This window comes from Thalia democratica, chromosome 2 (genome assembly GCF_965202585.1).
Source record: "Thalia democratica chromosome 2, ktThaDemo2.hap1.1, whole genome shotgun sequence".
Taxonomy (NCBI): Eukaryota; Metazoa; Chordata; class Thaliacea; order Salpida; family Salpidae; genus Thalia; species Thalia democratica.
The window spans coordinates 94,813,662-94,826,246 of NC_139166.1; the positions used below are offsets into that span (position 1 = coordinate 94,813,662).

Below are 12,585 nucleotides of genomic sequence, written 5' to 3' on the forward strand. Positions count from 1 at the left end.
TTTGCCAAAAATTATATTTTTGAACAGTTATGATGAATAATATCGATAAGTTTTCAGAATATATGAAAATCAAAACAAATTTTTAAAATACAGTAGGAATAATTCTTTGACAGAATGAAAATTTTCCTAAAACTGGTTCCTGAATGTCGAGTAAGCAAGCTGAAAGATATTAAAGTAAATCTTGAGAATTTGCAAGGGTTGGTTTGCCAGTAACTAGAAGAAAAAAATAAAGTTGTGAATGCTGAGAATAAAACGATGCAAAAGAGAGAATAAAAGAGCTTAAAGAAAATATCCTGATTACAGAAAAGAAAAAGGTAGAGTTAGTTGTTGTTAAGAGGAGTTTGAAGAAGAAACTTTCTTCTCAGTAGAAACTAAAAACTTGCGAAATGAAAATTGTTAGTGACGAAGTTGAAATTTCACTGGAGAGCAAGAAAATTAAAACTTCGTGAGTCAAGAAAACAATAAGGAGACAGGTGTTAACATGAACAACGTGAAACAATAAAGACTGCAAATAAGTAAAATCCTTCGCCGGTTTCTATTTTGGTTTCACTTAATGATAAAACACACTGATTGGAACCAGTCAGCTGATAAAAAATCGCTGAAAATGTTCTAGATAATATTGATGGCAAATATGAGAAGTCAGAATAATCATACAAGCCTCCAAATTGTAATAAAATTAATAAAAATATTTTAATTAGCGTCATCTTGAATTCAGACAATTTAAATCAGAAGAGATTTATACGTCAACAGATTACATACTTTAAATTATTTGTTTATGTATGATAATATGACTTTTTGTTGTAAACAATAAGTATACAGTTCAACAAAAAGGACTATATATTTTCAACTTATTTTAGACAATAAAGATCGAATTGTACTTTTAGTAATGGTTTAGTTAGAATTCCAAAACAGATAGGGTAATGATAAAACACAAAAGAGTATTCAGTCTAAACAATTTTTTAAAACATCCTACTTTTCAAAGACCAAATTTTTTTTTAAATCGGAACAGAATTGTTATCAAAAAGTTCTATTAATAAGAATCTTAGGAAAGCAAAGTTGTTTACTACATGAATGCTTCAAAAGACTAATGTTTTAAAAATACTATACTCTGATACTACGTCATGATGTCAAAGGTTGTACAAATTTATCATTTAAATGTGTTCTCGGAAAATGAAACTTGAGAAAATTGTACAGTGGAAGTTTAAATTAAACCAAAACTGTAACCCTAGAAAACGAAAAAAAAGAGCTTAACGAGCTCTAGGAAAATATAGTGGCAAAAAAAAAACCAAAAATAGCAATATTACGATCATTTTTGTAAATAAAGACGTAAAAGATTAAACCGACAGTATAACGTAATCAGCGAGCTAAAGCAAGCCACTGAAAAGAAGCAGCTTAACATGCAGTGGAGAAGCTTCCTATTAGAGAAAAAGACAAAAGCTAACTCAAAGCAAAGATTAAAAAACCGAAAAAAAAAATTCAAAACCTACTGCAGTCACGTACAATAAGTATAAGAATGCAGAAATTTTCGCAAACAAGAACCATGAAAAACGCTGCTGTCCAAAATAAAAAGTTGAAACTTTGAGAGTCATTTTTCTTGAACAAATAAGGCGCCTGATTTTAACGTTGTATATAAAATTTAAAAAAATATTAAAAGTTGGCTCAATCAAACATAGATTTGACAAGGAAATCAAACAAACAAATAAAAAATCGTAACACTGTTATTTTCAACAGGCATTGGGGAAGGACAAAATATCAGAAATTTATTGGTGCTTTTTTTAAAATTAATTTGGCGTTATAACAAAACGTAATTGGTTATCTATTAACACTGTAAAAAAAAGTTGTCCAAATCTAACTGAAAAAAGGTGAATGAAAATAATTTGTTAGATTAACTATTATTTTGTTGGTGATTCGCACTGGTTTGTGTACGTAGTAGACGCTTGTGCAGGAGAAACTGACGACTACAGTGGAGCGAGGAAGGACCTTCCTTAAATAATGAATTGATGCACCTACAAAAGAAAAATCACTTTAAAAAAAAAGAAAAAAAACATCAAGGTGTTGTTCAGAAAGTCTCGAGGAAATAGAACAACAACTAAGTAAACTTATATTTTTTTGTGTTATTAGACAACTTGAATCGGTAGATATTTATATGTTTATACAAATTGCTCTTTATAAGACTAAACTGCTTACTTTAGACAGAAAAAGGCAATGCATAAAGAAACGTAGTAAAAGAATGTAATGCAACTATAAAAGCTAATCATTGCAGTTCACATAATGTCTTGCTTTTCATACTAGTCAATAGCATGATAAAACTATCAAAATAAAAGCAGATGGACTGAAAAACAAAGAGTTTTATAAACAATTGGTTTTGTCTTAACAAAGCTAAGTTGTTTACTACATGAATGAGTTTAAAAGACAAAACTTTTCAAAAATACAACACTTTGATATTACGTCACCATAATGTCAAAGCTGTACAAAAATTTCAAACTTAAGTACAATTCTTAAAATAATTGTTACAACTTTAGTTATTAAAAACTTCCTTCTTTTAAACATTTAAAAGGCCTTTTTTGAATTAAAAAGTTAGTTTTTAAACCGCATTAAAATCAAAAAGTTAATAATATAATTTTAGAGTGTAACAATTGTAAAATTTCTAAACTCAGCGCTAATCATATGTCGTAAAATAATGACAAAAACTTTAAAACGAAACTAATATTCTATAAAGTTTTTGTGATTGCTTTCCTTGTTTAATAGTCAAACTTTATAAAATGCTTGAGTTTTAGGGTCAGAATCGGACCGACTATAGCCAATTTGTGGCAAAATCACTTGAGTTTTCTTTAAAACCAATTCTGCTATTGTCAAATGTTAAAACTAAATCAGTCTAAAAACAACTAAAACTGTAATAGACATTAACTACTTGAGTAAAAAACTTAATTATATTATTTTTTGACACTTGTATTTAAAAATTAAAAACTTTTTGTTTTTGCGAAGTTGTTTGGATTCAATTGTTTTATTAATAAATGCTATTGAAGATGTTTTATAATGCAAGCAAGAACTTTAAATACGATTCCCTTTTTTTTATAATCTTAGTATTTTATTCGAGCAACCAATAATAGCACTTCCTGCCTGAATTTTCTGCCGATTAATTTTTATATTTTTTCATTATTGTTTTCTTAAATTTATATATATATATATTTTTTTTTATTAAATCTGGCAACTTTTATTAATGGTATGGTTTTATTAATATTGCAGAAATGCTATTGACAAACAAGGTTTCAGTTCTAAAATAGATTTTTGGTATTCTATAAATCAAAAACTATTAGTTTAGATCTTAATTAACAAACGATTAACTTGGAACTTTATATATTTACATCACGAGCATAAAATTAGTTTGTACTCAGTGTTAGGTAATTCAATCAAACTTGTATTTTTACTTTAGGTATAACTGATTTCTAAATAACATCAACTAAGGATTAAAAGTGGTTATCTAAAGTCATTTGTGTTTAACAAATACCCATTTTATTCACTTAGACAATTTAATCTCTAGTTAGGATCAATTAAAATAACTAGACTTATTTTAATCGTTTTAGGAGAAAATTCAATAAGTTTAGTTTAGATCAGTTAAGATAAGTTTCGTTAATAAGCTCAGACGTATTTACTTCAAATAAAAGTAAAAAACGTATATTTTTTTAAATGTAACAAGGCATAAGTCTTCAAAAGCTAAATCAAATAAAATCTGTCAAATATGTATTCTAAAAATATCAAATAGTCTCAAATTAAACTAAATAAGTTTGTCTTATACATAGATAGCAAAAAAAATATGTCAAGCAAGTTAAGTATAAATCCAAACAAAATTTCAAAAAAACTGGAATTTATTAACGCAACAAAAAAGTATTCAAAAACTTTATGAGTACTTAAATGCAATCTAATAAACAGTAGTTCAATTAAAATGATTGTCTACAGTTAGGACAAGTTTAGTGTTCAGCAAACCATCCTTCGATGCATTCTTCACAAAATTCATGCTTGCAGTCGAGACGAGTCATTTTTCTACCAACTTCAAAATCTTGAATGCAAATTGTGCATTGACCGCCCACAGTTGATTCATCAGCTACGTAATGGTGAAATTTCTGAATCCTTTTCGGAGTGAGTCCTTTGTGCAACAATTCTTGTCTCTTGTTATGAATTTTTTGAATTGTGGTGTGAAAGTGCTGACCTATTTCCCTATCAAGTGTATCAAGCTTATCTTTAATTAATTTAGAGCTCACATCTTGAAGTGTTTGTTTTACTACTGAAAGTTTTTGTCTGAAGTAGGTTGTATATAAATGGTAGTTTGTTTCAATCGTGTCTAATTGGTCAAGTTCTGTTGCAATTTGAACTTCGTTCTCTATGCCTTGGTAGTTTCTTTGAATTACATCGTTAAAGTCTGTCAAGCACTCAATCTGTTTATAATTTTTTTTTCAGCATAACAAGCATTAGTTAGTTGAAGTGAAGCGGTTGTAATTTAATAAATTCTTAATGAATTTTATTTTAACCAACTTATTTTACCTGCTTTTTTTCAAACTATTGTTATAAATAGTTAGGTTCAATAAGAATAGTGCATATTACATGTACAGTAAGTATATGTGTCTTATATTTCATAACTACATAAAAAGAATAAAATTTAAGTCGAAAAAAAATGGGTAGCACTTAGTTAGAGACAAATATATAAGTACACTAGTGAATGATTTTTGAAAACTTTTACAAAATTATTAGATTTTTTCATTTAGTTGACTTTTAAAATACTAACCATTAACTCTATACGACTGACATTTAAGCGTTGGTTTTCCATTTTAAATGTTTTTTATAATTTATTAGCTGTGAATGTATAATAATGTTAACAAGCTATTATTACGTTACTACTTAAGTTAAAAAACTATTTGTGAATATTTTTTTCTTGCTATTTCCAGTCATTATATAGATACAATAAAAAGTCAATAAGATGTTAGATAAATATTGTCAAGTTCCAATGAAACTTATTTTTTAAAAAGTGCAATTTTTTTTTCAGCAATTTATTACAGAAAACATACTGAAAAACAGATAAAACTATATTTTTAAATGTCTACACTATAAAGTAAAACATTTAGGTTTTAGATTTAACAGTACAAGTTATAATAACAAATTACAGTAATTTTGTTACATAACCTAGAAATTTAGGTGGACTAATTTTTTAATAGACAGTTTTTTATGAATCGTATATTAATTATTTATTACTATACTTAATTTACTTGTTATACTTAAAATAATTAATTATTATTATTGTATCAGAGATGGTAAGAAATATTTTCAGTTATTTATTTTCGCAGCAAATAAAACATTTTTTTTTATATATAAATACTTACATTAATCCAGTCCAAACTAGCGTTTTTGGTTTAAGCTGTAATAAAAAAAATATTAACAATACTTATGTTCTGTTAAGTTCACTTGGTACAACTAAGTTTCATTGCTGGGCAAATATTTATAAATAATTAGATATTGATCAAAAACATTGCATATATACAAGTATAGATTAATAAATGGTAGTAACTAGCAATGATAGATAATAGTAAGCATTGAAAATTATTTATAAAATAATTTTTTTTATCATTAAATTAAGATTTTATCACAATGCCTTAAAAACTATAAAATGCGCAAAAAATAAACACAAAAAAGTAAATAAAATAAAAGAATAGTTCATAAAATAAATTAAAAATTAAATGTAGCTTAAGATCAATGTTGTTAAAATTACTGCTAACCGTTTTTTATTAAGCACTTTAAATAATTGTCCATTAAGAGGCTTTTAAAATCTAATAAAAATTATAAAACTTGTACTTATGAGGCATAAGTAAAACTTTATTTAAGTGTAAACTTAAGAACAGTAAAATAAAGTTTAATTACTTTTTCTTTGGAAAACAAATTAAAACTTTTTTCAAAAAAAAAATAATTTTTAATCTTCTGTAAAATATGGATGTTTTTTCATTTAATTCATTGGTACTACTCATCATAAAAATTTATACCATTTTTTCACTATTTTATAATTACTCGATGCTAATTTAGACCACTTTATACAAATCAGACAAGACAGTTTAAGCAATGTATCTGTTGTAAATAGGATCACAAAACTTAATTACAAAAACTGTATCTCAAAATATAAACAACTTTTAAAAAATGACTTAGAACAAATAAAACTTAAAAGCAATTTATACTCAAGTGAAAAATACTATAAAAGGGAAATATAAAATATTTAAGTTACACAAAAAAAAAATAAATAAATATTGTTCATATAATAGCTCTTAAATGTTAATCATAAAAATACACTAACTAATATGTAGGCAGTTATTACTTTGTAACATATATAATTCTCTATAGGTCTTGTCAACAACTGTAGTTATAATAAAGGTCACTAGAAAGAGTTGTTAAATGATCCATGGTCATTTTAATTCCTAAAACTAAATATTCATTATTCAAATATAAAATGCAAGTAAACGCAGCAGGTGTATTTTACAACTGAAACAGAAGAAAAATTAACAAAAAGTCTTAAACTAATAAAATAAACTTTAATTGATAATAAAAAACAAAAAAACCTTAAAATAAAATAAATTTTTACCTGTCTTAAAACCACATATACAGTTTTCAACTAAAGTTTTTAACTCAAATATGATTTAACCTATAAAAACGTTATTTTAAAAAATTAAGAGAAATTGTAATCGTTATCTCACTGGTTTATTGGATTAAACTAGTAAAATTTAATTACTTAATGAGAAATTATTTTTTTGTATTTTATAACTTTAACTTTAAAATTTTATGTAAAATATTTAATCAATGTAAAATTAAAAGTATGCTAAATTTGTACTATGATAAACAAAAACTAATGCTAATATTTTTTTTGTACTATTTAATGAAAAAGAAAAAATATTTAATTAAGCTAAAACCATTATATTTCAGATTACAGGGTTGCCACTTGTTTTTTAAAATTTTTTCCAGGTTTTTAAAAGTAAACATTTTTATAAAAGAAACTGTGTTAAATAGTACAAAAACATATAAAAGATGCTGTAAAGTTACTTTATATGTATTTTCTAATAAAAAAATTTTATATGATAAAAAAAAATTTTAGTTATATGATTGATTTTTTGTATCAAATTGAAATTTTAGTACTGAAAATGTTAAAATTATTAAAAATTCGAAGTTTTTACAGGTTTTTTCAAAATTTCTCAAATTTTAGGTTTTTCCAGGTTATTTTTGCCTATATTGTCAAATTCCTGGTTTTTCAAGGTTTTTCAAGGTTTCCAAGTAAAGTGGCAACCCTGAGATTATAACCTAGAAGGAATGTAGTTTAATTAAATAAATAAAAAGTATGGTAGGTTATAGTGTATTTACATCCCATACTATACACCATAATAAAAAATATTAAAATTAACCTAAATGATACTGATATTAGATAAAACTAAACTACCTGTAAACACTAAATAAACTCGGCATGACAATTATTGGAAATATTCTATACTAATGAACAGATTCAAACACCAACAAATATATAAAAGAAAATCAAACATTTTAAAACACCTTAAATGTGGTCAAAAATTTTACACAAGATTTAAATCTAATAGGAATATACTTTTAGAAATTTAAAAGATGGAATGAGAATTTACTACTTGAACTTAAAATCATAATACAAAAAAAAAAGCATTTTTTGAAAAAAAACTTTACAATAAACTAAAAATTATACAAATGTCTAGTTGAACCACATGTTAGCAGTAGCAAACAAGTCTGAAATGATTTCTTTTCCAACTGATGAGTATTTATATATGGCTGAATTTACCCAATAAAAAGTTTCATCAGACTATTTTTTCTCTTAAACGCTAGGATGAACAAGAGTCTAAATTTTTATTCAATTAAAACAACTATATAATGCGGTTTGACATTCTGTTACAATCTTACAAAAAACTATATTTTATAAACGAAAGTTTTATACAACTTGAATTAAAACATAAATAAAATTATTTTAAACTATAGCAATTCACAGACATGATCTTCAATTGTATTTTTTTTTATGATATTTTGTAAACAATCCAAAAAGCAAATAGTTTATAATCATAGAATATTTTTTATACTTTTGTATGATTGTAACACTTAAAATAAAATATAATTGTTATCTTAAAACGAACAAAATATTTTTTAAACAGTATATTTGATCTTAACTTGTAATAATTAAACAACAAACTAAATAGACATTTTAAGTGTAAAACTTTGTATACTTCATAACTTTTTGATAAATTTTTTTGCAGTTTTATAATATCAAGTTACAGGAGAAATAAAATAAACTTATAAGTTTATGTTAATATTTTTCAGCTTGCTTTAATTAAGTTAAATTTTGCGAAATTGACTTTTATAAGAAAACTTGTTAAAAATTGTTTTTTAATCTTTAAGTTAAAATTGAAAACTAGTCAAGCATGAAAAAAAAGATATTTCATTTTACACTTTTGTTATCATATTAACTTCTCTTCACTTAACATAAAATTGTTTAGAAGTAATTTTTTTAAACCTTAATTATTACTCTGCAGTATTTTGTTTCTATTGTAATAAAACAGATCATTAGTTAAAAACAGGCAAGGAAAAAACCATTCTGAATAGTAAATAAAAGTTCTTTTTTTTTCAAAAATAATAAATTTAGTGTTGTAAAGTCAACAAAATTAATTGACATATTGACAATTTTCATATAATAGCCCTGATACTGTTAAAAAAAAACAAAATTGTCTTATAATCCAAAAACCTAAAGTAAAGTTTTGTTCTAACATTTATTCCATTTAGTATTTAAACAACTCAGTGATAGGAGCAGCTGTAAGTTTTAAACAATTTGAAAATTTTAACATATGTAGCAATTATGATTACACATTTGATGCTTGTTTAGTTTTTTCTTATATTTTTTTTGATTATATAGTTTATATGCTTATCTATTTATATTACTTAAATTTTAGGAGTTTTTTGTAAAAGAAATGAAACAATTAATTATTCTATTTTATAAAGTTTAGTTGAAAGGGTATACTAAATTAGGATAAATTTTTTACTACTTTAGTCTTTTATGATACAAAATATAAACTTTTATTTTACTTACAAATAAGATTCAAAATTTTTTTACACTGATTAATGTACATTATATGTTTGTTGTTATCTAATTAGGACAAAGTTTAATTATTTAGTCTTACTTGGATAATTTTAGCTCAGAAATAATAATCAGTTTACTTGAAACTTTTTTAGAAATTTATAGTATCTCAACAGGAACTTTTTATGTACTAGGGAGCGAAAATGAACTTTTAGTAGCTTTATAGCTTCCATGTAACTTTAAAACTGTGGAATAAAATATTTAAATTGTTCAAGTTAAGTTATCTTAACTCAGGCCAACTTAGTCTAGTTTCAGAACATTTGAAAAACTCAGGCATGTTTTCCAATAAACTCCTTTTAAAAACCCTAACATTTATAATAGACATAATAATATTAAATTCAGAGTTGCCACTCTACCTAGAATCCTGTAAAGACATGGAAAAACATGGAATTTGACAATTTAGGCAAAAAATTAAAACCTGGAAAAACCTGGAATTTAAGAAATTTTGAAAAAAAACTGGAAAAATTTGTTATTTTGAACAAAAATCACTATAAAAACCTGGAAAAACCTGATACTTTAACAATTTTCACATGTTCAGTAGTAAAGTTTTGATTTTACTCTTAAAACCTATCATAAAAATAAAAAAAAATTGTCATTATCAAAAATTTTATTTATTAGAAAACATATTTAAAATAGCTTCAATATATCTTCTTAATATTTTTATACTATTTAACACAATTTCTTACCTTAAACTTAATTTTAAACTAAAAATTGCCCCAAAAGTATGTAGTTTTAAAATCCTGGAAGAAATTTGGTAAAACCTGGAAATATTTTTTTTGAAAACGTGTGGCAACTATGTAAACTACTTAGGCTTATTGTGTAGTTTTGGCTAAAGTGTGAGTTTAAAGTTATTTTTAAACTTGAACTATAATTAATAAATAAATTACAATAGAATTTTTAACATATTCAGTGTAGAAGTAGTTCTGTTGCTTTTAAGTTCTGTAATGTATTAAGATGTTTTAAAAATACTTGTGAAATTCTAAAAATTTTAAAGTTAAATTTGGAGATATTTTGATTAAAGTTTAACTTTTTTATGTTGTTAAAAACAACTTAAAGTTTCAAAATAAAAAGTTGTATTAAATTTTCATAATTATCTTTTTGAAAAACTAAGTTTTTTTTAAGTAGTTATTAAAAACAAAAAGGGAATTTTTATTCTTGTTTTAAACTTAATATTTGTTTCAGGAGAACTAAAGTTTTCATACTCAGTTATAGACTAACATTAAATTCGGGTCATGTTTTACTTATTTTTTAATGTCCATCTACAACCAAATTAATTTTTTTCACTTGTGTCCAACTAGTATAAATTGCAACAACATAATTTCAATTAAAAAAATAATTGTCAAAAGCATCATAATTATAAATGTTTAAATTTATAGAATCTTTTACTAATATTTAAGACATTACACAGACATAGAACAAGAACTAAATTATAAAATGGCACGTACCAAGCAAACAGCTCGCAAATCAACCGGAGGAAAAGCTCCTCGCAAGCAGCTTGCCACCAAATCTGCACGAAAGAGCGCTCCAACAACTGGTGGAGTAAAGAAGCCACACCGTTACCGCCCAGGTAAAAATTATATTTTAATAAAATCGCTAAAAAATTTTCAATGTAAATCTGTGTGAATGTTTTATTAAATAATTGTTCAAATTAGTGCTAACCTGTTATAAATTTTCTTTAGTAAACAGTTACTTATATTATTGCAGACCAGGGTTTCCAATTTTTATTTTCTGAAGACTCCTTTTCTAAAATTTTAAGAAATAATAACACTATGGCCCTCCTATATGATTATTATAAAAAATACCATTAAAAACACCTAGCATTTTTTTAATTTTTCATGATCAATTCCAATATATCCAGTGTAAGCATCAGATTATGACCTCATGGCCCGTTTAGATCCCCTTTACTGCTCATAGCCTCCTAAACTTTCGTCATGACCCTATTGTGGACTCTACTATGTATTAGCTGTGTTATTGTTCTTTTCAAAGTAACTTTCTTTACAAATTAGACAGTTAAAACAGTTTTAAAGTGTTTTATTTTACTGAATGTGATTTTATTTCTAGGTACTGTCGCTCTTCGTGAGATCCGTCGCTATCAAAAGTCCACTGAGCTTCTGATCCGCAAGCTGCCATTTCAGAGGTTAGTCAGAGAGATTGCCCAGGATTTCAAGACCGATCTTCGTTTCCAGAGTGCAGCCATCGGAGCACTTCAGGAAGCATCCGAAGCCTACTTGGTCGGACTCTTTGAAGACACTAACTTGTGTGCCATCCATGCCAAGAGAGTCACCATCATGCCAAAGGATATCCAACTTGCACGTCGCATCCGTGGTGAACGTGCTTAAGAAAATAGCACTCTAGGACACTTTTTATTTAATATTTAATATATTGACTTTTAGTGTTCAATAAACTTGTATCTAGAAATATGTAGTAATTTATTTTGTAAAATTTATATATCTTTGTTTAAATTTAAGTTTGTAAAAATAAAATTAATAAAAACCATTTTATGTAATTAGAATCTACTAATACTCTAATGCTGCGGGTAATTACTCTTTATTTTTTTTGTTTATTAGGTCTCTCTAAACCATATTAAAGTTTGCCCTCATGGCAAGAAACGTCTTGCTTTTAATTCTTCATTACAATCCTAACTTTATTTAAAAGTATGTAAGTTTAATGTAAACTGTAAATATTACGATTTATAAGTCTGATAATTCTATATCTTTATAGGAAATTCTAGATTATCCTAGAGTAAGATAATTGTTGCGGCTCTATATATCTTAAATTCAATCCCACGGTAAAGTAATATAACCTCTTACTTATAATCTCTTTTAATTTAAAGTTTGACAATATTAAACGTAAGCTAGTTAACCTCGTTATAGTTCAGGCCAGCTGACATTGGTGATAGAGCTAGCATAAAAGTTTTAAAATCCTAAAACTACCTTTAACCTGTTGCCCCTACTTTCGTTATTGTTGTTCAAAACTGATGAACTACTTCTATAGATTTATTTATTTTATTCTAGCTTCGTAAATGTTCAATTTACTCACTTTTATAGAAGTTAAATCAATATACACTAAACAATAAAGGTACATAAACCAAGGGTCAGTAAATACTTAATACTGATACTGGCAACTGTAGTTTTTATATTTCAATATAGAACCCTATATATCTAGTTTATGAATAAAATTTAAAGATGATGAACTCTAATGAATTTTATCGTATATTGTACAAGAGTCAATTTTTCTCACTTTTTTTAAAACCCGTATACAACTAATTAAAGTGGAAGTATTTTTTTTTCAGGCCATATGTAATCTTTCACGCAACATAAGTCATTTTTTTGTGGGATATATTTCAGTTTTAGTTGGTCGAATCTTATTTATAATACAATCATGTTCGCAAGTCAGTTTGCCACACTGTGGTACTA

At 25.5% G+C, this 12,585-nt stretch overlaps 1 protein-coding gene across 1 annotated transcript; it reads left to right on the forward strand.

The window, feature by feature from the left end:
* Positions 1-10,603: 10,603 nt before the first annotated feature.
* Positions 10,604-11,508, forward strand: LOC145829132 (histone H3.3 type 1-like). The gene is made up of 2 exons (XM_082936862.1): positions 10,604-10,736; positions 11,231-11,508. Exons 1-2 carry the CDS (start codon positions 10,604-10,606, stop codon positions 11,506-11,508), a joined length of 411 nt encoding a protein of 136 aa, XP_082792988.1.
* Positions 11,509-12,585: the final 1,077 nt, after the last annotated feature.

What these genes read in the sequence shown, in the direction of transcription:
- LOC145829132 (XM_082936862.1), top strand. Translation starts at nt 10,604, where the DNA reads ATGGCACGTACCAAGCAAACAGCTCGCAAATCAACCGGAGGAAAAGCT. An exon ending in GCCACACCGTTACCGCCCAG is followed by an intron (nt 10,737 to 11,230) that starts GTAAAAATTATA and finishes TTTTATTTCTAG; the next exon opens with GTACTGTCGCTCTTCGTGAG.